The 23,923-nt window shown below is 37.9% G+C and overlaps 1 protein-coding gene across 1 annotated transcript in view; it reads left to right on the forward strand.

Moving 5' to 3' along the window:
- The first annotated feature begins 4,602 nt into the window (after positions 1-4,602).
- The window catches only part of LOC134528587 (eyes absent homolog 2), a 386,579-nt gene continuing 367,258 nt past the window's right edge, over positions 4,603-23,923 (forward strand). Inside the window, exons 1-2 of the mRNA XM_063362339.1 lie at positions 4,603-5,001; positions 10,085-10,273. Of these exons, the coding sequence (XP_063218409.1) occupies positions 10,127-10,273 (147 nt within the window). The 5' untranslated portion in view covers positions 4,603-5,001; positions 10,085-10,126. The remainder of the gene's footprint in view (positions 5,002-10,084; positions 10,274-23,923) is intronic.

The raw sequence follows: 23,923 nt of genomic DNA on the forward strand, positions 1-23,923 counted from the left end.
GCCCATGTTTTTGTGCAATAATACTCTAAAATTTCTAGTAATTTTTTGAGCAGATTCTCAATATTATCCTTTGTAGTGCACATTTAATGTTTATTTTCATTATTTACATTGCTACCACTACATAACTATACACATGTAATCTAATAAATCATCATTTAATGTGTTTCCTTTATTGTCATATAATGGATGGAATTAGGTTTTGTCAAACTCTCCAAATCAAACATACTTGGTTACTACCATAATTTAGCATAAGAAAAACTAATTTAAATAGAAAAACCAATGATGCTAATGCTTAGTACAACACAACTCGAAGACTTGTACCTTCTCTGCGGTAAAGGACAAGATTTATTTCAATTATTTTGCGCTGCAATTCCAGCCCACCAATAAAATTAAGGCCAGATTGCAGAAATAACTTTGTTAAGCGAAATGGCAATTAATGAAACCGCTGTCTATATGTGTAGGCCTAGTGCATTCACTTACAATAAATTACATTTATGACAAGCCAGATATAATAGCAGGCTTTATTAAATTTCCGTTAATAGTAATACGTAGGCCTACAACATACGATGTAAGTACTACAGAGTGCAGAACATAACATAATAAAAATAATTACTTAACCAGTAGAATTGAAAATTATTTCTAATAAAACACTTCAATATTTATATTAAAATAAACACAACATAATTAATTTATGTGTTGTGCACAGTAAATAAACATTAATTACCCTTAACTACATATTATAAGTTATGAAAGATATTTACTTAAGTATATTATAAAAGCCCGAAGGTGATAACTGAATAAAATAAATTGGTTTAATCAAATGCTATTAAAACCAAAATATTTAGGAACCTATAAGCCTATATTTGTGTGATTTTTAACTAAAGATAATAAATAACCCATACATTAGCATTCGTGTTCTACAGTCAACGACCATATATAGCTACAGTAAGTAGAAAACTTGTTAGATACTTTCGCAATTTTATTAAATCGCGAATATCCTGTTAATGCATCACATAAATTAAAAAATCAGACTGAAAACAGCGCACATATAAATATGGCACGGGAATGTTAAGCATACCGACAAAAAAAGACATTCCTTAACCTACAGCTTTACACATTTCGAAGACGCATAAAAGAATGTTTCTATACCGGTACTTGCTTAAGTGCAAAAGTAAAAACAAAAAAAAAGTAAACTAACATGAAATAAATAATGTTAAAACTTACAATTTATTCACCACACATAAAAATCCAAGTACCAAAATACTGCGCCAAAACAAGAAATAATACACAAAGACAAAGATTTCTAAACTTCAGTGCCAACAAGCATGATGGGAAGTTTCAATATAATGTCTCAGATACATTTCAGAATCAACCACAATGTAACATTGCCAAACGAATCTTGCTGAAATGTATCTGAAACTTCATTTATAGACAAGAGTACTATGTGTCCAATGAAATGTTTATGAAATGTTCCAGAAACATGACAGATGAAATGTAATCTATTCGAAACATAGTAATGTTACTGCAATATCACAGACATGTTACTGAAACATTGTGTGCTGTATGGGGAATCATACCGGTTACGAAAGTTCAGCAGTGCTAAGCAGCACGTACGCGACTCGTCACGTATGCGGAAATAGTTCTGTAACGATGACGTCGTCCGACCGAAGGCCACCCTAAAGCCCGACCTGCAACCGCCAGTATTCACCCCCGCTAACGGAACGCGCCCCTAGCCATGGCCCACCCGAGTCAGGCGAGCCACCAGCAATCAAGGTAGAACCCGGCCCCCCCCCCCCCCAAAATAAACAGACCGTCATCACAACCAACCACGTTAAAAAACAAACATAGATTATTAATCAGTGTTACGTATTAATTTGAAGTTGGTTAACGGAAGTGCGACGTAGGAGTGCCCGGGCACTCACGTGTGTAACTACAGCAATACACGTGTGAGTGTTCCCCTGGCGGCCTTCTGCCTGAATCAGTCAATCAGACCTTATGACATAATTATTCAAACCTTGTGTTGCGTCATTAACCCCACCAGAGCAATCCGACAAGAGACGAACAGTCGCTGGTGTGATGTAAAAATTCAAACATAATAATTCTTAAATATAATAACTTTCATTTGTAGAAGGTACGAATGACCTCGATTCAGCTTCAATAATTAACGTAAGAATTTAACGCCCTTAAATTCTATTATTAACATATCATATCAGAAACTAACGTAATGAGGTCAACCCTGGCGCGAGGGCCACCGAGCCTCGGCCGGACGCCATGACATGACGCCAGTACAGCGCGACTCGTGGACCGGGGCGGACGCACGTCCCACGGAGAGACATCATCCTTTGTCCACACCGAGTTCATTTCTGGTAAATATAGTCATTCTTAAAACCCCTTTTTAATAATCTCTCCGTGTGTACCCGGTCCAGTTTTTTCGGTCCAGGACCTAATCCGGCCGCATAAATCTACCCCCCCCCCCCTGCACCACACTTGGTCCGCGGGGTAGGTTCATTATCCGGTACGGGTCGTCTCCCGAGGACAGAACTTTGGTTAAACTCAGTCGCTCCGGCACTGACACTCCCCGTAAGGGAACTTTTGAGCGAATTTAGCTGCGGTCCGCGCTCCACTGCCGTGGACGCGAGCACCGCCTCGATACGCAGATTTACGGGATTGGCCGCCTCCAATCACCCTCACCCCTCGTTGAGCAGCCAGGCTCAGAAACGCCTAGGGACACGATAATACGGAACAATTAGTGACTTTGTAACATTTCTTTGTAAACTTGTGCAACGCATCTCGTGTAACATTTCTTTTGTAAACTTGTGCGACGCATCTCTCCACGTAAAATTCGTAAATTTGTGTAACGCAACCTCGTGTAACATTCCTTTAGTAAACTTGTGCCACGTTAATTAAGTAACTTTCAGACTTAGTTGCGTGTAATTGTGTAGTTTTTGTATCTTGTGACGTCACCTGTTGTACGACGTGGCGTGTAACCAACAAAGTTACACCAGAGCCACCGTCGCCTGAATAAATGACGCCCGTCATTTATTACCTAATTTCAGCGTATGCTTCTTTAAACCTGCTATCCCCAATCACCGCCGAGTAGGGAATTCCTTAAACCCACGCAACATCGCCGACGGTCCTAGTGGGCCACGCAGGGCAATCGACCCCACGACCCAACTACCGACTAGCACCAGAGCTAGTCTGGCGCCCACCCGGACTCATTACATTTGCAACAGCCACTCCCGCTAGGAACCGCACCGGGACTCGAACCCGAGACCCCGGACGACGGCAACGATATGTACTGACTGAGAGAGTTCGGCTGTTCGGAGTAGCACATACGCTGCCTGTGACGTATGCGGAGATAGTCCTGCAACGATACGTACTGACTGAGAGAGTTCGTTTGTTCGGAGTAGCACATACGCGGCCTGTGACGTATGTGGAGATAGTCCTGCAACGATACGTACTGACTGAGAGAGTTGGGCTGTTCGGAGTAGCACATACGCGGCCCGTGACGTACGCGGAGATAGTTCTGTAACGATACGCATTGACTGAGAAAAGTCCAGCGATACAACGAATTCTGGCAGAGTACAACTCGATTGCAGAGGCAGTCCCATGACACTTATACTGACTGCGAACTCGAAGTTGTGCTATGCGTGTCCCGAGTGGAGCGGAGCGAGCGCTCGTCTGCTCGTCTCCGCATCTGGTTCGCCACTGCCCTTCTCCGCCCGTCCGCGTGCCGAGGCCCGCTGGCCGCGGAGGAGGGGAGTGGAAATCGGCCGGTATGGGAGAGGCCCGTCTCGCGGAGCGCCAGTCTGCGATTACATTACTAATACAGCACTAGAAAGAATCACAGAATTATTAAAACGAAATGACAAGTAATTAATTAATAAAACGAAAATACAAATTAATTAATGAGTTACAGATTAATGACAAGCGAAGTATTTGTACAACATTTATACACACTATTCAAGACGTGAGAGTTCTGTTACGTTACAAATATATACAATCGTGGAGGCTCGTGATCACTTAAAAAATGTACTTACATAAAAAGTATGACTATTTACAACACCATGACGTCTGCTGACGTACTAGGGCGCACGCGGGTGCGTCCTTGCTCGTAACACTTCATTAACGGCGCACTAAGGGAACATACCTCCCTTAGGCCCACGTCGGTGGACAGGTACGGTTTCTACAGCTAGGAGGGTACGACGACTGTCGTCAAGGTTATTCTTTCAAACCAATTTTTGAAAATTAACAGTGCACATTTTTAATCACCTAAAAGATTTTGAAAACAATATGGTGTCTTTCGGTTTCTATAAATTCCTCTTAATTTTCGTAAGTTTTACATTTTTGACGGTTTGCAGGCGGAAAATTTAATACATATCTCCGATGTATAGAAATTCTGGATACCTTTTGTATTTGTTTTAAGGTATTATTTAATTTATAACTTTTTAAACATAATTATTGTTTTGTGTATAGTGGACACTGGATTGGTTAGTAATCTAAGACATGTGACATTTTTCTGCTTTTTTGAGAAATAAATGAAATTCCCAAAAATTGAATCATTAAAACATATTTAATTCAGTCACTAGTCTGCCAAAATAATTTAAAGTAATTACTTTAGTTAAGAATTGTGGGATTGAAAATTAATGGTGTTTACCTTTGTATTTTGGCCACCATAACCTATATAGTTTATATATTTCGTATTTTTGTGAAAACTTAAACACGTAACTATTTTCTAATTGTGTTTTAATTCCAGCGGAAGGATAGTTAAATATAACATTACTAGGTTAATGAATAAATGGGCATACATTTTTTTTAGTATATAAAATAGTGTTATTTTTAAATGAAGCTGTATTAAATTATTTTTACTGTGCAACTTAGATCGTTTTTGTAAATTTAAATAGGCTAAATGCTATTACGTTGTTAGCTCCATAATGCAATGATTTTCGCTCATTGTTATACCATCTCATGTCACTAGGTGTTGATTTGGCTAGTAGTAAGGTAAGATAATTCTACTATATTTATATTAAATCCTATGACAGCGTGAAATTAGGGTATAATACGGAGGCAAGTAGTCTACCACTGTTCACCCATCCCAATTTTCTTGCACCCTCTTATGTTATCTCCACCTAAATGTACTTGCGTCCATAACATTCTAAATTTGTCAGTAATTCTAAAAATAGATTTTATTTTTTTAATTTTAAAATAAAAAAATGCTTTGGCAAATTTTTTTTACCTCCTGACACATTTTACAAAATTTCTCTAAAAGGGTATGTTGTTATTTTAAGTAGTGTATCAGTAGAGGTAATAATCATATATTGCGGCTTTTTAGAACGGAAAGAAAAAAATCGAAAAACATGTTTTTCACGCACTACACATTTATACTACATTTATTCCAAAGGATGGTTTCATAATTCATACTAGTTTATAAACAAATTAAATTTTTATATCGTACATCACAATATTTGTACTTTTACATTGCTGCCGCTATTCATTGTCTACCTGCAAAAAATAGGAATATAGTTATGTTTTCCATTTACCTAATATGTTCCTGAACTAACCTTAAAAGAAAGGTTTCTTAATACCTACTGGTTTGTGAAACAATAACAGTGTACAGTGTACAATACCTGTGTATGCACGCAATCACCGACATTGCAACGGACAAGTCTAATGGGAGGCAAAATTTGAATGGAATTGTTAACTTCATTTATTTTCTGTGAAGAATACGTGCTGTGCACATTGAAATTTGCAGTCTTTCTAAGGAATTCTTTTAATTCAGCCGTCTTATATTCAGTGTTTGATACGTCTTGTGTTTCATGTATCCCAGTTAAATCCAGGATCCTGAAGGCTTGATACTGATGGCATGATCCTGCTCGCTTGATCCTGTGGTACATGATGCTTGCAGTTTTTAATCCAGTGCATTGAAAGATCCTGATGGCAAGATTCTATTGACTTGATTCTGTAGTACATGATGCTTGCTGTTTTAGTTCAGTACGTCGGAAAATCTTGCACACTAAAGAAATTGTGAAAAAAGAAATAATAATGATTGTAGGTTGAAAAAAAAATCCTTTTTATTTGACTTACGATTTTAATTCATTATTATGTGACATTTTTTTTAATGTACAGGATCTTCCGACGTAGTGAATTAAAACAGCAAGCATCATCTACGTGGCTCACTCCATTCGTATGGTGCTCTTAAAAAGTGTTTCAACGTAGAAACATCATCAGGTACACTGTCGTATGTTACTAGTCTTTGTTTGTGCAAATGTAGAATAAGTTGACAGCAGTTATTTTCAGGAAGCCATAATATTATCACAAAAATATAGTAGGTACCTATATATTTTTGTAATGAATATTTTGTTCAATTATTTTTTCCCTAACATTTAAATTCTGTGTACTATTTTTATGAAAGTTATTTTTCATTTCGTTACCACACACCACATATTGCATTGATTGGTTACTCTGCTGCATTAAACAATATTAAAAAAAAATTGTTGTAAGATACATACTATTACTATTGATGTGTGTCTGGCCTTCGGAAGTAGTTTCGAAAAATAAAATCTGGCTCGGTTCAAGAGTGAAGCACTGCTCCAGATTAGCAGCTTTTCCCTCCATCTTCTGTCCGAAGCGTGCCCCAGCCTGGTTCCCTTACCATCACAGACGGAAAGCGAGTCTTCTCTCTCCCCTCACAAGTCGTCCATATTCTCATCACCCATTCGGCCATCCATCTCCTCTGTATAAGGGCCGACTCCAGGGAGAATTCTCGTGAGGGGCTATCGATCAAAGAAAGGATGCATTTTTGCAAAATTTGACATTAAATAAGTCAGAGATAGGCTCGAAATATTTACATATTTATGGTCCAACGTTACTAAATAGTTTCAAACACCTTTTGATGAAATAAAAGTTTGAACACATGGAATTTAAGTGTTTTAAGTATTTTAAGTGTCTGTTCTTTAGGAAGTGGTCTCAGGCCGTAGCCCCGTATTCCAAGATTGGCCGGGGATCGTTGTGATCGTTCCTGTCTAGTATCCTCCCTCCAGCAAGCCCGTAAGCCCAATGCCCTTTGCTTTTCCTTCACCGTCTTACGGACCTATTCCCCGTCCAAGGTAGGTCTGCCCCTCTGTCTTTGTCTCCATCATTTTCTGTGTAAACATTGCTGTTATTAATATGATAACGTTTTCTGTTCTCTCGAATGTTGCTCCAGCATTTCCAAGTCCAGTGTGGCTTTCCAGTCAGTTAATTCATTAAGGCTTAGAATTTTTTTTTTTTCAGTCAGTGAGATTGTGTGTCAATTTCCTTCCCCCCCTCCCTTACACCACCTTTTGATCGCATGTCTAAGCCACTCTGCTTTTCGAAGCGTTAGATGAGTGAGCACAGAGTGCACACATGTCTACCTGCAACATTTATACTTTATTTTAATTAATTAGGCCTCATTGAATAACAGATGACAGAAGGTATAAAAACAGAAATGGATTGGCATTGGCTTTGTTCTTGCTGCTAATGTTCAAATTTTTTTTTTTTAATTTAAGAAACTTACTTTTGTGGGGTTGCAGGATAATATTCTTGCAACGCGGCTTTTCTGTGAAGTAATAATAAAATTCCAAAAATACTTTTTTTTTGACAAACTAGAGACTTCCTGTATTTACCCCGAAAACAGTGTCTTTACATTCCTACTGGATTCCTACTAGTTTCTGCGAAATCACAGTTCATAGCGTTTATTACAATACCTGTGCATTGACATGGCCATCACCATTTTTATACCGTTCATACGTTATATATTAGGTAGCCTGTGCAATGATATGGCCACCACTATGTGTTTTAACACAGCATCTTTTTTCTGTGGCTCTCAATATATAAGCACGTGTATATTTTGTATTGGGATTTTGTAAAGTAGTGGAAGGTAAAATGAAAAAAATATATATATATGAGTCCCTTCTGTGCATCCAAACCCAAGCGTCAACACCTGACAGGGATTTTTCTAAGCAGCATGGAGGCTCGAAGCGCCGACATGTTACATTTGATAGCATGTAACTTGACGTACAAAAAGGAAAAATGATGTTTGATACACATAATGTCAATTCCTTTTATGTGTCCGGTAACGTGCTTTCCCATCTCCATACTGTTAAAAAAAAAATTCCCTGTCAAGGGTTGACGCTCAGGTATGAATGCACATTAAGTATAGTCTCACTATTATTTTTTTAATTTTTTTTTTTTTTTACCTTTCATTGCATTGCAATAACCAAATACATAATATATCATGTTCTTATGTGTGGGAAAACCACAGGATCAGCAACACAATCAAGGCACAACATGGCGACGGCCGCTTCACTGCATAGGCTTTTTAATGTGACCTATGAAGGAAAATTTCTCAGAAACCAATAGGAATGTAGAATTTCTGTTTTAAGGTTAAATACAGGAACTTCTCTTTTTTTTTTCTTTTTGAAAATTTTTTTTTTTTGGAATTCTATTATTACTTCACGGAAAAGTCGCGCTGTAAGAATATTAGCGGCAATCCATGAATATCTTTTTTTTTTTTTTTTTAATATTTAGCACAAAGGACAATATTTTTGTGGTCAGGAAAGTATTAACAGTTTTACCAGAATGGCCCATTAATTTATGATTACTGCATTTGTAGTTAGCCTACTTATCAAGAAGCGCTTGCACGTACTTTAGTGGGAAGGTCTTGTCGTAAGGCCTTACTGCATGTAGTTTACACTATATAACACTTGCATTCCTTACAGTGTTGCATTGGTATAAAAATCTCTCAATCCCACCAAATAAAGGAAAGAATCAGAAAGTAAACTGCTACCCACCCCTCCTCTCTCCCGGAAATGAAATTGCGCGTAACTTCCTACTCTAAGCAGTACCTGGTCGTAAATTAAATTATGGATTTTTAGAAGCACCGTCAGGCTTGCTGGTCCTAGGTGTAACAGTCATGTACAAACATAGCCAAGCCTGTAGTTTCATACAATACTTAAGGGATCGTTACCTTTCGTATCCAGCGATTGAAGTTGAATTTTCGTCCAAATGTGCACTCTTTTTAGAATGTGCTTCCAAATGTGCTTCCTTTTTTTGAGTGTGCATCTAAATGTGCTTACTTTTTTAATGTGCTTCCAAATGTGTTTCCAAATGGCTTCCCCCCCCTTTTTTTAAATGTGCTTCCAAATGTGCTTCCTTTTTTGAGTGTGCATCTAAATGTGCTTACTTTTTTAAATATGCTTCCAAATGTTCTTCCCCCCCCCCCCCCACCTTTTTTTAAATGTGCTTCCAAATGTGCTTCCATTTTTGAGTGTGCATCTAAATGTGCTTACTTTTTGTAATGTGCTTCCAAATGTGCTTCCATTTTTGAGTGTGCATCTAAATGTGCTTACTTTTTGTAATGTGCTTACAAATGTTCTTCCTTTATTTTTTAAAAATGTGCTTCCAAATGTGCTTCCTTTTTTTGAGTGTGCATCTAAATGTGCTTACTTTTTTAATGTGCTTCCAAATGTGTTTCCAAATGGCTTCCCCCCCCCTTTTTTTAAATGTGCTTCCAAATGTGCTTCCTTTTTTGAGTGTGCATCTAAATGTGCTTACTTTTTGTAATGTGCTTCCAAATGTGCTTCCATTTTTGAGTGTGCATCTAAATGTGCTTACTTTTTGTAATGTGCTTACAAATGTTCTTCCTTTTTTAAAAATGTGCTTCCAAATGTGCTTCCTTTTTTTGAGTGTGCATCTAAATGTGCTTACTTTTTTAATGTGCTTCCAAATGTGTTTCCAAATGGCTTCCCCCCCCTTTTTTTAAATGTGCTTCCAAATGTGCTTCCTTTTTTGAGTGTGCATCTAAATGTGCTTACTTTTTTAAATATGCTTCCAAATGTTCTTCCCCCCCCCCCCCACCTTTTTTTAAATGTGCTTCCAAATGTGCTTCCATTTTTGAGTGTGCATCTAAAGGTGCTAACTTTTTTAATGTGCTTACAAATGTTCTTCCTTTATTTTTTAAAAATGTGCTTCCAAAAGCGCTTCCTTTCACGAGTGAGCTTCCACTTTGGCCTGTTTTTTCAAAATGTGCCAGTCGTGAAGTGTGTCGTGCGTGTGTCTGCAGCGCGCGGAGGACCGGGCTGGGGCGTAGCATGGAGCGGGGGGCATGACGCGGGACGACATGGGGCCCCGGTGCGAGCACCCCGCGGCGGCCGGGCGGCCGGCCAGGCGGAGGCGGAGGTGGGACGTGACTCCGGAGGACCTGGTGCGGGAGAAGCAGGCGGCCGCGGCGGCCCGGGAGCTCGGCTGCAAGGTAGGGACGCAGCGCCGGCCCTCCAGGGGGTGCCTCCCAGTTCAGGTCGTGGTTTCATATTCGGACGTAGTTATACAAAAAGGAACCAACCCACTTGAAACCTATTCTGAGTATTTTGAAGTAAAAGTTAATTATAAATTGTAATTCTCCTATTGATAATATAATGTGGGTATAATTTTAATGGTCTAGTACAAATACTGATATAATAATAGCAACGGCGGTACGATCAACCTTGTACTATTTTAATTTATTTTCAAATAAAATATAAAAAAATAGTGGGTTGGTTCCTTTTTGCATAACTACGTCCATTTATATTAATCACTGACCAACTTTTAGACTTACCTATTTAATTGATCATTTTTGACGGAATGAAAAATATAATACAGCGCATACTTTTTGCATAACTAGATGCCAAAGTTTACATTTTTAACGTTTTTCGGGTTGTACAAATAAGGAGAATTTAATTCATTTCGGCTACTTCGTGGTATGGTTTTTTTTTTCATTTCTATCACAAAAACTCATTTCATGTTTCTTGGTCATCAAAAATCTTAACATATTTGAGAATTTTGAAATGCCAGGTAAAATTAATTAATGTTTTCTGAAAGATATTCAAACGATTTCTTGAAGTAGCCAGTGGCATTGCAGTCAAACCTAAAAAGTTTCAATTCTGCAATAAATTAAATTTTTCCTTATTTGTATAGCCCAAAAATGTTAAAAATGTAAACTTTGGCAGATAATTATGCAAAAAGTATGCGCTGTATGTATTTGTCATTTTGTGAAAGTTAAACAATTGAAATGTGTACAAGTTTATCTGTAATTACTGTAAATTTAAAATCCTGACCTGAAATGGGAGGCACCCCCTTAAGATTTCTTGCTAAGTGATTTTCTCGAGCCAAGAAGGGATAAAAATGTGAAACTACTCATATCAAGCCCACCACCTACCCGGACACACACATGGTGTGCAGAGATTTAGAAGAAACCACGCAATTTGAAAACTGCTCAAGGCGTCTGAGTGGTGTCTGTGTGCAAAAAGCATTTAAGAATACGCTGAGTCCAGTTTCCATATCTCATTTTTAAACTGTATTTTTAGAATCGTGAAAATGGTTGAAATGCGTGTTTTCAGAATAATTTTTTGGCATGAAACTCGAAAGCATACTACTGTCTTGCATTACACCTTTACCTTTATTTCTCCGCCATATTAATGTTATGATTACCACTCAAATCCCACAGTTGCCCTATCCACGACAAGAGGACTACTCACTAGTTCAGAGTCTTGCGCTTAGAGGCAACACCGCGCTAGAAGCACCAGCGAGCGTCGCGCTTGTCATCCCGCCTCATTAAGTGGCCTGCCTCGTCAGGGGTGTATCTGTGTCGGTGAGGCGGGATGATAAGCGCGACGCTCGCTGGTGCTTCTAGCGCGGTGTCTCCTCTGGACTGGCGCGCTGTCTTCTCGTCGTCACATGAGCGGTGACCGTAACATTATATGGCCGAGAAATGAAGATAAAGGTGTAATGCAAGTCCCTTAAGTGCTTTCAAGAATCTGTACCGGTTGTTTTACATCTAAAAATTACTCTGAAATCATGCGTTTTAGACATTTTCACTCTTCTAAAAATACAGTTTAAAAACTTCATCCGAAATCAAAAGTACTTTTCGGTTCTCATCGAACTCTTAATGCTTTTCGTAAGCAGACTCCGCTCGGATATCTCGAGTAGTTTTGAAATCGCGTTGTATTTCCTGAAGCTCTGCTCACTGTATGTGTGCCCGGGTAGGCAGGGGCCTTAACACCCATACACCCCTGACTAGGTGGTTTCCTTAATGTTTTGTCAGTTGAAACAAATACAAAAATAACCAACATTTAAGTTAGAATATCATATCAGACACAAAATATTCTTATTAGCTTGAATACACGTAAGTAAAATTAATTGAATTCAAACAAAATAACAAGGCATTCAAAACTTCTGTTTGTATTCAATTGTACAATTGTACTTCTCAATTACTACAGAGGGGGCCAAGCACGCCTGGATTTTTAACAAGTAGGAAAACGTGGTTTTCTCAGGGTGCTCCGGTTTCCCTCACAAGCGCATTCCCCGGGCAGGCCGGAAGCAAGGAGTCCGTGCCTTGCTCAGGGCTGCCGTGGCCCGCGGTTAAGTCCCATTTATTCCGTGCACTTGTGTCCTTTATGGGAGACTATGGCTTAAATCATCATTTTAGTTTGCTAATGTATAGGGACATGATTATATGGTGAATTGCGTTAAAAGCCGAAATAACAAAGAAAAAAACACATCAATACACCATATAACACCAAAATATAAATTAATACAACATAAAGCACCGAAATGGAACAAAATATCATGAAATTAATCATCAATTTTATCAAATTTGATCAAAAATTCTACTCAGTTTGCAAAAAAAATAAATCTTTCAATACATTAAATTCAGTGAATGTAAATTATTTAGCATGGAGTTAGTACTAAAATGTACGTAACAAATAGATTGGAAGATTTTTTTAATATTAAAACTATTATCGGTAACTAGTTTTTACATTTGCCATTGGTATACTTTTCAAATGCTCGAATACTTGGCAATTTATTTTTATTGCTTCCAGTAGTTAGTTAGACATGCTTATTACAAATTATTATATTGTAAAAGTGCATCATGTATCAGTCAAAAAGACAATGTTTTGGTGAAGTAAGTATCAGTGAACCAGTAAGTTTCGTATTTGTTGGAAATTGTGCTATCTTTGTGAAGAAACAGAGTTCATAAAAAATAACAATAACAACAAAATCTCTTGTTTTAAAAATGAAACTGGCCTAAAAATAAAATCATAAAATCTTGTCTCTACTAATGTAATAGCTACGTTACTGATATACCGGGTAATGCTCAGTAAATACTATGTTAGTTTTTCTGAAAAGTATTTTTGGGAAACATTTTCCTTTTATTTACCAGAAAAATTCTCGCGAAACAAGAATGTTTTACCAGAGCTCTACTTTCGCACAAACAAATTTCATATAAACTTAACCAAATAACAAAATATTTGAGAATTAGAAAAAAAAAAAGTTACCAAAGCTTTTTACTTTTACTTTAATTTAAAATTTTACAAGTGACATAAAATGTTTGTAATACTATGAACACTGTTAGCTGCATACAGCATAGAAAGATTGTAATATTATCTTAGTGTATCAACATATTATATTAAATTATGTAAATCTATTTGTCATTGGAAAGAAATATAATTTTACAGGAAAAATACATGGATATATATCTTTCCAGATTATTTTCCCACTCACATCTCCATGGTTTGGTTACTCACATTTAATGTTCTACCACAAACTAGCATGATTTATTTTGTTGTTGATGCTAAAAAACTACATGAGATAAATTTTGCCTACGAGATTCTTAAATTATTTGCAATAAGCAGTCACTTTTTAAAAGTGGGCCACTCTTGTGCTAATTTTACATCTTAGCCTGTGAGTTTACGAACCATCCAAAACATCAGACGTGCTTCTTGCACCTAACAGGATTCAAAAAGTGAATTGTCGTACTCGGTTACTTTCAAAAGGTTTCTTTTCCCCCCAGAATATATTTATTTTTAATACCTGTGTGATGCCATTCTCAGGGTTTGCCTTAAGCACAGTGTTACACAAAACTGTAATGTATACGCCAGTAAAGTTTGTATGCTAAATAACTTTGTAAAGAGAGGAGAATAGGCAGGCAATATATTTCCCCCCCCCCCCCCCCCCCCTCCTGAAGTTATGAAAATTGAGCAAAATATTAATGAAGATAATATGTTACTGTAGGCTGATATTTCAGTGTGTTAGTGTCAATAGTAATGTAAGTTTTTTTAATACACGTGTTCAAATTAAAAATATTTTTATATATATATTTTTTTCAAATGTCCCCTTAAAAAAATTCCTGTAATTCACTACTGTTATCATCATCTAAATACTGAATCATCTGTATCTGAAACAGCATAGCAATTATTTTATATTCAATTTTAATACCTGTAAATTATGGGCATTTTGGCAGACTACTTTAGATAAGTAACGTAAATTATAAACATAAAAATACTTTGGCAAAATACTTTTTATTAGTGTAATAAAATTTACCCGGTTAGCAGTTACATAGGTACAACTTCAATCAGTTTTTTTTTGCAATAACTGTTTTGTTATTATTTTGCAGTGTTTAGTATTCCTGATTGCATTAGATCCTCTAGGAAATGCACTCTTTTGAAATTAACAGCATGATATGTATTTTCACTAGTCCTTGCAACACATTTTGTACTGACAGTATGATGTGTGTATTGCTTTTAAACTTGACTAGTGCCATTTTCGGGCAATTGAGTAATTTTTAATAAACAAAAGTTGTTTCAATTTATTAACAAGCTGCCTGAGAATTTATATTTTGCAAGATTAAAAATCATCCTTCCTACCTCTGCCATTTTGCAATTTTTATGACAATTTTTTTTAAATTTAGGTACATGTCAGCCAATGGGACCTAAAAAAAAACAAACAGAAATAGTAAATAGCTTTACAGGGCAAGCAACTAGCTATTCTGGTTGGACTTGGTTAAATTTAAAAATGTCCACAAAAAATATGTGTCCATTTTATTTTCCTTACAAACTTGTACTTTCTCTTTAGATGTATTTTTGTATGGTTCTGTTTACATACAAATGATATTAATTGCACCCTGATTCTTACTCATTGTCTGACATCTTAAAGAAAGGAAGGAAATAATACAAAAATTATCCGTATTAGCACTACGCTTGTTATTTATTCCCACCACGACTACAGTATAAAAAGGTACGCCAGTGGTTTTGCCACCGACCTTGAAATGGCCTAAGGCATGTGAGAAAAATGTGGGAATAAGCCCCTTTCAGGGGTGTTAGAACATGAGTATACTATAATAATGGTAAGAAACATTAAAAATAATGGCACAAAAAAGTGGTATGTTTTTCACAAAAGCTATAATTAATATTTTACTAGCTGGGTTCCAGTCTTTGCATGGATAACTGAAGCTAAAGAATTTTTTAACATAGTCATTTTTTTAAGAATTACAATTAAAAAACTGTCAAATTTCAAAAAGTGGAAAAATCACTGATCAAAACTTGTTATGCATATTGCACATTTTTAGTTTGTTACCTTTTGCTCGAGCAGATAATAAAAAAAAATATGAATTTTTCATTTTAAAATCCTCCAAATTGACCCCTTCTACACATCTCCAGGGGCCCAAGCGTTGGGTGGGGGTAGGATTTCATAAAATTGTAAAATAAAAGTTGTTTTGTTTATTATTTATATCCAATAATATCTTGCTTTCTGCTATATTAGCTTTGTAAAATTGGTTGTTTTATAATAAAACAAAATTTAAACATTAAATAACCTTGTAGGTATATTGTTCATGCTCTGAATCTTACCTCCCGCTCTAGCAAGGTTGGGAGGTATACATAAATGAATCTTCATTGAACAAATTTTCCTGTTTTTACGCTACTTAGAGGTGGAATTTCACAAAATGGTAAATGGGAGTTGATACTTTCGTATGTTTATTATTTATACCCAGTTTCTTTACTTATGCTTGATTAGTTTTGCAGATATGGTTAATTAATGTAAAACTATATTTACCCCCTTTATGGTGGAATTTTTGTAACAAACACCCCCCCCCCCCCCCCACACACACACATACATACACACACATACACGTACGCACGCATGCACGCACACAGACAAAGAGAGAGAGAAAGAAAGAAAGAAAGAAAGATAAAGATAGAGAGCCTAGTGTTTAAATTAGCAAAAGATTTTACTAATAAAAATATACCATCAAAATCAGTTCAGTAGTTTTTGAGTGATGTTGGAAAAAAATAGACAGTTATGTGTATACCTATATGTACATATCGTTAATTTTCTACTGTAGGGATGCAACTCAAATAAAAAGGGAAACACCAGAAAATAGTTTTATTCAGTTCATTGTTTTATTTATGATATTCTTTGGAAGCACATTCAGATATTTTCAAGAACTTCACGTGTGATGAACCATTTTATGTGACCTGTGTGATAACTCGGCCCTCACCACGCTTGGGTCCGATCTCCGATGAACGACGAACATGTGAAAAATTGTATTTTCAGGTTAAGGGTTGGTGTAAAAGTACTGTAAATACTACTTGTAATGCAAATACAGTAACGTGAATTAATTTCGTGCTTTAATAGTGTAGCCGAGACTGTTTTCAACAAGAGATATTCCTGATCCTGTTGTCGCAGCCCTATTGTTTGCATGATCCTAGCTGCAACATGATCATGTGGTTCTCCAGAGATCCTTAGGATGACAGCATAGCTGAGGCTGTATTCAGAAAGACAGCAGTGTTTAATGTCAGTACGTTAGGGCCAGGACCAAAACTTTCCACCTTAATTTGTTTTCCATTTCAATTCAATAATTAGAACAAACATAACTAATAAGTAGTTGTAAATTTTTTTTTTAAATTAATGTTTGTGATATAGTTTAGATGGTTTACAATAAGTTTGAACATATATTTGATAGCGTACATAGTAAGGAGTTTTTTTTATGTCAACTCTATTTTTTTTTCACCCGCTTGTAGTAATATAGTTCTAATAAAAACATTTTTCAGCCAGAATTTTATATAATGTTTAGGATTTTAACAATAAATTATGTTGGATTTGATAGTATGCCTACGAAAGGAGTTAGGATTTTTTATCCTTCCACCCTATGATTTCTATCCCTTGTAGGAAAATGATTGGTTGTGTCAAAATTTATTTTTGACAAAAGGTTTAGATAATATTTAGAATCTATGCTCATTAATCAGAAACAAAAGATTTCTTTGTTGTTATTCAATCTCCTCCTAGTAGAAAGGTGGGAGGAGGGGTTATGAAGAGAGGACACATCTCCGGGGGAGGGGGGTGAAATCGCTCCAAAGATGCCAAATTAGCCAGGTAGAGAGAACAATGTATAAGGACTTAAAATATTTTTCCTCTTTTCGGTGGTGGAACTTAGACTATGTTTCTTTTTCTCATATTTAGGACCTAGAATATTTATCATCTACTCAGTGGAGGAACTATTAGGACTTAAAAGAATTATGGTATGGTATTGCAAATTATTATTGTATACACATGACTACTTCAGTACACATGCCAGTAGAATTATGGTTACTTTTTGGAAAAATTTTTGTATGCATGTTTTCCTGACATATGGATATTTGTAATGCCTCTAGGGACAGGGTGCTAGAGACAGAGTGTGTGTTTTTATTTTCTAAAATAGAGTCAATGAGTTTTTTTTCACTGTATTTCAAAATTTTACTCATTCTTCAGACAGAAGTGAGGGGTGTAAGGGCAAAGTGCCTTTCGACGTGATAACATATTATAAATCGATGAACGCCGGCTGCACGCACGGAAAAAGCATGACTCATTGTCACGTTCCGCCTGAGCCGAGCGTGCAAGAACCGGCCGACCAGCGTGCGAGAAAAATCTTCCACAATATCAAACAGGTTAAGGCGGTCTTTTTTTTAACTAATTGTTCGTTGATTATATTTAAACAAATTATTTTAATTAAATTTGCGAAAACTGTAAATAATATTTGAAAATTAAGAAAGTATGCAATTTTTCATCAATGTTTTCTTATGACGTTATCACGTAAAATGATCGTCCGTAAACCGACTTTACAGACAATCCACATTTTTTACTTTAAAATAACCATAGGTGGTATGTATGTTTTTTTTCACACGTTGAGATAAAAATGAACAAGGCTCCAGGGGTCCACACTTGCGGGCGCCGTGACCACGGATGTTGGCGCGTGACCTCCGAGTAGGACACGTGTCACTGCGGGGCGTGGAGGAGGCCGGGTATACAACACCCGCCCGACGGGAACGTCGCCTGGAGGTCTCCGGAAGCCACGCGTGTACCTTTGAATATATATACTGTATAGAAGTCGCGAGTGGATAGGATTTACTCTTCCTTTTTTCAGAAGCGTATGATGAGCAGCTTGGGAACTTCACCGCTGCAGTGCGCTGTCGTAACGCCCTGTATCGTCTTAGTTGTTATTTACACGTTAGAGCGCAGCATTGTCGCCCGCTGTCATTCCCCGCACCCCCCTTCTATCATTCACTGCAGCTCAAGGTCGTTCAACAGGAGGGGGAAGGGGTGTTTGAAGAGTTCGACACTTGTCCGCTAGGGACCACCACAAGTCGATGCCCTAGAGATGGTGGCGATTGCGGCGGTGAATTAACCAACTACCTCAAAACCGTATTAGAAATTTTAACCTGGGCTGGCGACTTCTATACAGTATATATATTCAAAGCGTGTACGGAGCAGGCCTCTCGCGGACAGGGGCGTGTGACGTCACACGCGGAGCACAACAGGAGCGGAGTGACGCAGCGGCCACGTGCAGCGACTGACCTGGGCTAGTTATGAGGGGACGGCCCCCCACGGTCGGCCTAACAACTACTATATTAGTTTCGACTTTGTTTACTAGTGTGAAAATTCTAACATGGTTCATACTACTTCATACTTAATACTTCATGTTCGAGTGACAATTCAGTGTTTGTTTTACGCGCGCTTTTTTAAAATTTCAAAATTTATTGTTAAAATCAGGGAGTCCCAAGCTTTTTTTGCAGTTCACAGCGCATTTAGTTTTAGTGTTTTGTCTCGCGGTCTAGTTGAAATATGTAGGGCAGATGCAATGATGCTAGATTAATAGCGCATGCGAAGACACGATTTCAGCGCCCCGCCCCCCCCCCCCTTCTGTCCTAGGCTGCAGCATAATTAGCCTAAGGGTTAATCAGGCCCGCACTCGCGTCACACACATTTCCGTTCGGACGGTTGCATTCAAAAACCACCTCCAGGCGTGACGGCCCGCCACACCCACACACAGTTTGTTCCGCCTGGACCTTTGAATATATATATATTGTATAGAAGTCGCGAGTGGATAGGATTTACTCTTCCTTTTTTCAGAAGCGTAAGATGAGCAGCTTGGGAACTTCACCGCTGCAGTGCGCTGCCGTAACGCCCTGTATCGTCTTAGTTGTTATTTACACGTTAGAGCGCAGCGCTGTCGCCCGCTGTCATTCCCCGCACCCCTCATCCATCATTCACTGCAGCTCAACGTCGTTCAACAGGAGGGGGAAGGGGTGTTTGAAGAGTTCGACACTTGTCCGCTAGGGACCACCACAAGTCGATGCCCTAGAGATGGTGGCGATTGCGGCGGTGAATTAACCAACTACCTCAAAACCGTATTAGAAATTATAACCTGGCCTGGCGACTTCTATACAGTATATATATTCAAAGCCTGGACTGAACACTTGAGGTTTCTGCTCGAGTTACTTCCTGCAGCCGAGAAGGGTTAGAAGTTCACGGAACCACCCCACCCGGACACAACACACGGCGCGCAGATCTTCAGAAGAAACCACGCGATCTGAAAACTGCTCGACATATCTTCACGGAAAGCATTTAAGAGTACACTGAGGGCGGTCGAGTAGTTCTGTTTCCGTGTTTCATTTTTAAACTGCAAGATTCAAAGAGTGAAAAAAGACTGAAACGCGTGTTTTCAGAATATTTTTTCAGGAATGAAACACCCGGTAGAGATCCTTGAAAGCACTCTAAGAACTTGCATTACACCATTGTCTTCATTTCTTCGCCATGTAATGTTACGGTCACCGCTCAATGCACTGGGAGGCGACTGCGCGCCAGTCCAGAGGAGACACCGCGCTAGAAGCACCAGCGAGCGTCGCGCTTATCATCCCGCCTCGCTGACACACATACACCCCTGACGAGGCGGCTACTTTAAAACTCTTGATATTTCTGGCAGAAGATGGAATTACAAGCGAAACCTATACCAACGAAAAAAAAGGGGGTTGTCTGTAAAGTCTGTTTACGGACGATAATTTTACGTGATAACGTCATAAGAAAACATTGATGAAAAATTGCATACTTTTTAATTTTCAAATATTATTTACAGTTTTTGCAAATTTAATTAAAATAATTTGTTTAAATATAATCACGAACAATTAGTTTAAAAATCCCGCCTTAACCTGTTTGATATTATAGAAGATTTCCTCGCACGGTGGTTTGGCCGGTTCTTGCACATTCGGCTCAGGCGGAACGTGACAATTTTTAGTGCGTGCAGCCGGCGTTCATCGATTTATTAGACGTTATAAAACGTCAATAATATTTATAAATAAAGCCTAGTTTTGGACTTATAAAAATAGTAACCATAATTATACATCCTGTATTTTCAGGTTAAATAACATTCTAAAACGATCGTAGGTGAGAAATAAACCATGCTTTTATGTTGCAGCACGTGACTGTAAAAATGCCCCCCCCCCCCCCCCCCGTTTCCGATCCTGTGTCCAGGGCCCGTAATCGAATGTGGGGGCATGTCTGTGACACTTGTGAGTCGCGGTGGAACTCAGTGACGTTAACCGCAAGCAACCACTGAATACTTAATGTCCCCGATAAGTAAATTTTTGAGTTCTTATGATCATGGAAAACATAATCTGTTATTCAACATTTTGACTTTTTTTGGTTTTGTTTAATAATTCTTAATTAATGTGCGCAGTTAATACTGGAACAGTTTCCGTGGAACTTACTAATGTAGGTTCTGGGACAACACAAAGCATAAATTCCCGTGTAAGGATCCGAACCCAGTATTTTGTTATAGAGATGGAGAAATCTAGAAAAATGTGCGTGATTATTGCCGTTCCGTTTACTAAACCTTTGTACGGAGCGCGACCTCCTTGGCTGTCGGGCGGAAGTGTGGCAACGTCGCAGGGGCAGGCGTGTTTGTGTGGGTGCGCGCGCAGCCAGTCTTCACCGACCGCCCTCCCTCCGTTGCTAGGAGAAGAGCGCCACCTCCCCTCTGCATCCGGCGTCGCGACGCTTCGGCGTCCATTTCCCTTTCTCCACCCCCTCCCTGCACCCTCTCTGCCCCTGGCAGATCAGCTACCTTGCCTTCACACATTGGTACATTCACGTGAAAACAACTGCATCACGACAAAGTACTGGGTTCGGATTCCTACCCGGCCATTTATTCTTTGTGTTGTCGCAGCACCTCCAGTAGTTAAAGGTATTTGTGAACCGTTCCCTGAATGGCTTTCCAGTATCAACAGAACACATAAAAAAAATTTGTTGTCTGTAAAGTCGGTGTACAGACGATAGTTTAACGTGACAACGTCATAACAAAACATTGATAAAATGATTGCATACTTTTATGAATAAAATTGAATAATTTTTATTGAATTATCACTATTTTGTATGGATACAAAGAAGGAGTGAAATGAAATCTACAATTTAATTGATAAATTTATTTTTATTTGCACTCATTAATTCAAATATGTTTATTACTTTAACGAAGAGATTATTTTAACTATAACTTTTATACATGTTTGCTATTTAACTTCTTCCAATGTGTGTTATTCTGTTAAGGATAGGACGATGATAGGAAAAGTAGGAAACGAATGGGAGTGTTTCAAGTTTAATGTGCCTTGAAAAAGTCAAATCGATGGTTGTTCCAATCGAGTGGAAGAGAGATAGTTGCGGCGCAAGCGTATAATGAGCGTAACGGGACACATCGCAACGGGACACTTTTTCGTTCGTGTAGCCGGCGTTCATCGATTTATTAGACGTCACGTCAATAAGCATGATAAAACAACATATTTGATTAAACTTTAACGTGGTTTAAAATAAAATTCAGCATCGATTAAATATAAGATTATGCGCCAATTTTCGTGAGAAATATACCCATTATACCATATATGCAATATACTAACCAAAGCCATGTGTTTTACAAAGTTACAGTATCTTTCTTGTAGCATAACAAACTATTTTTTGGCAACTGGTTTCCAAATAAATCTCCTGTAAAAGTACTGTGTATTTTACTTCCGAAACGTTCAACTTATTATTTCGTATTGACAAAAAACTCAAATCCGCAAAATTCTTGCAATCCAACCCCCCTCCCCCCTATTTCTTTTTTTACTTTCAACCCCCCCCCCCCCCCCCCGGAATCCCGCCCAAAAAATTTATCATTCCCACATACAAAAGGAAAGAATATAAAAGCAAACAGCGGGCAAAAAGGTGCGTATGCTTATGTTTTTGACTTACACCGCAGTGCCCCGATTTGTGAATTTAGTTGTCAGATACATGATATTTGTTTATCTGGTGCTATTAAAAAAAATTAGTAGAATATTCAAAGTTACATTTCCCCCCCCCCCCCTCCCTCCGGAATTATAACTGCGTCGAAGTCTCTCGATAGATCGTTTTTCTCTTTATTCCACCTATGAGTAACGCATAGAAAATTTCCATTAAGTCTCTTTTGGAATTATTTCTTCATTTAATATCTCCAGTTATCGAAAAAAAAAAAAACGAAACCAAAATAATAAAAATGGCGAGTGAACTAGAACATTTGGGAACTCGTGGAAACGGCATAAACAGCGCGTCTCCAGAGCACACGAGAGAGTGTATATTTGCGCGAACTTCGTACATATATTAGTGAAACTAGATTTCTAAATCTTTATAAGTAAATCAAAAACTTTAAATGATATTCTAAGCATGGATGAACTGATCTCTTGTATAAAAAAAACTGTTGAAGTTCAATGACATAGCCGCAGCTTATTTACACGGCCGACTTTATAAAGATTTGAATACACCGATCAAACACGCGCGAGGAAATAATGTTTGAAATGACGTCCTTGTTATTTTGTTCAGTTTTAAATAGCTTGGACCTTTGTGAGAACAAAATCTCAGTCCTGCAGCAACGACAGTTCTGAAGCAGCTTATGCAACAAGAGCACTCACTTTGTCGCTCAAGTTAGGACTGAGTGAGACCGCACGTGTTAACCTTTGATGGTGGTGAGCGTTCGAGCGAAGTATAGCGAAGTATAGTGAAGTACAACGAAGAGATTGCAAGCGAATGACGTCAACTTTGTTTCAACTATTCATAACAATATTTTCTGTAAATTAATATTGGATAATTGGCTTCGTTAAAACACACTTCTTAATTAGTGAAGCGACTGGCTGCTGCGAATAATGTTCCATTTAAAATTATTGGCGTTTAGTATTGAATTTATTTTCAATAATGATGATAACTGCAATAATACTGTCGATTGACACTGTATCGTAGTCTTAGAAAATCTCCTAATGTATGGTCCTGCCTCAGCGAAGACGAATTGTCAGTGTTAAACGATAAACGATTGTTGTGGCCATAAACCTGCTGAAACCAAGATGGCGTCTCTCAGGTGTTGTTTCTCCCCCGCTAACCCCTGTCAGTCGAAGCGACTGCATGGGGACCAGCTAGGAGGAGAAACTCTTATTGCTTAGACTAAGACCATTTTTTTAATGAAGTTTTGTGCCCACCCGCTTAATAAAAGCTTTAATACATTACGAACATAGCTATGTTGATTGTGAGAAGTAATGCCTGAGATATTATCAGGCAAACAAACCCGTAGAAATCAGTTCACTTTATTTTGGTAGTCACATATTTTTGTGGTGTGACACGCCAGAAACTTTGCATCTCCCACTAATTTATACATAATTTTTTTAAAACTAAAAAACAGCATTAAGTGTTTCTCGCATAGTTGAAAACTCTGTTACTAATCAATCAGTCAAGTAATTAAGTGAACATTATAAACCTGACCCTTTGGATTTAAACCTCCCGTCCGAGT

Source organism: Bacillus rossius, chromosome 1, assembly GCF_032445375.1.
Source record: "Bacillus rossius redtenbacheri isolate Brsri chromosome 1, Brsri_v3, whole genome shotgun sequence".
Classification (NCBI taxonomy): domain Eukaryota; kingdom Metazoa; phylum Arthropoda; class Insecta; order Phasmatodea; family Bacillidae; genus Bacillus; species Bacillus rossius.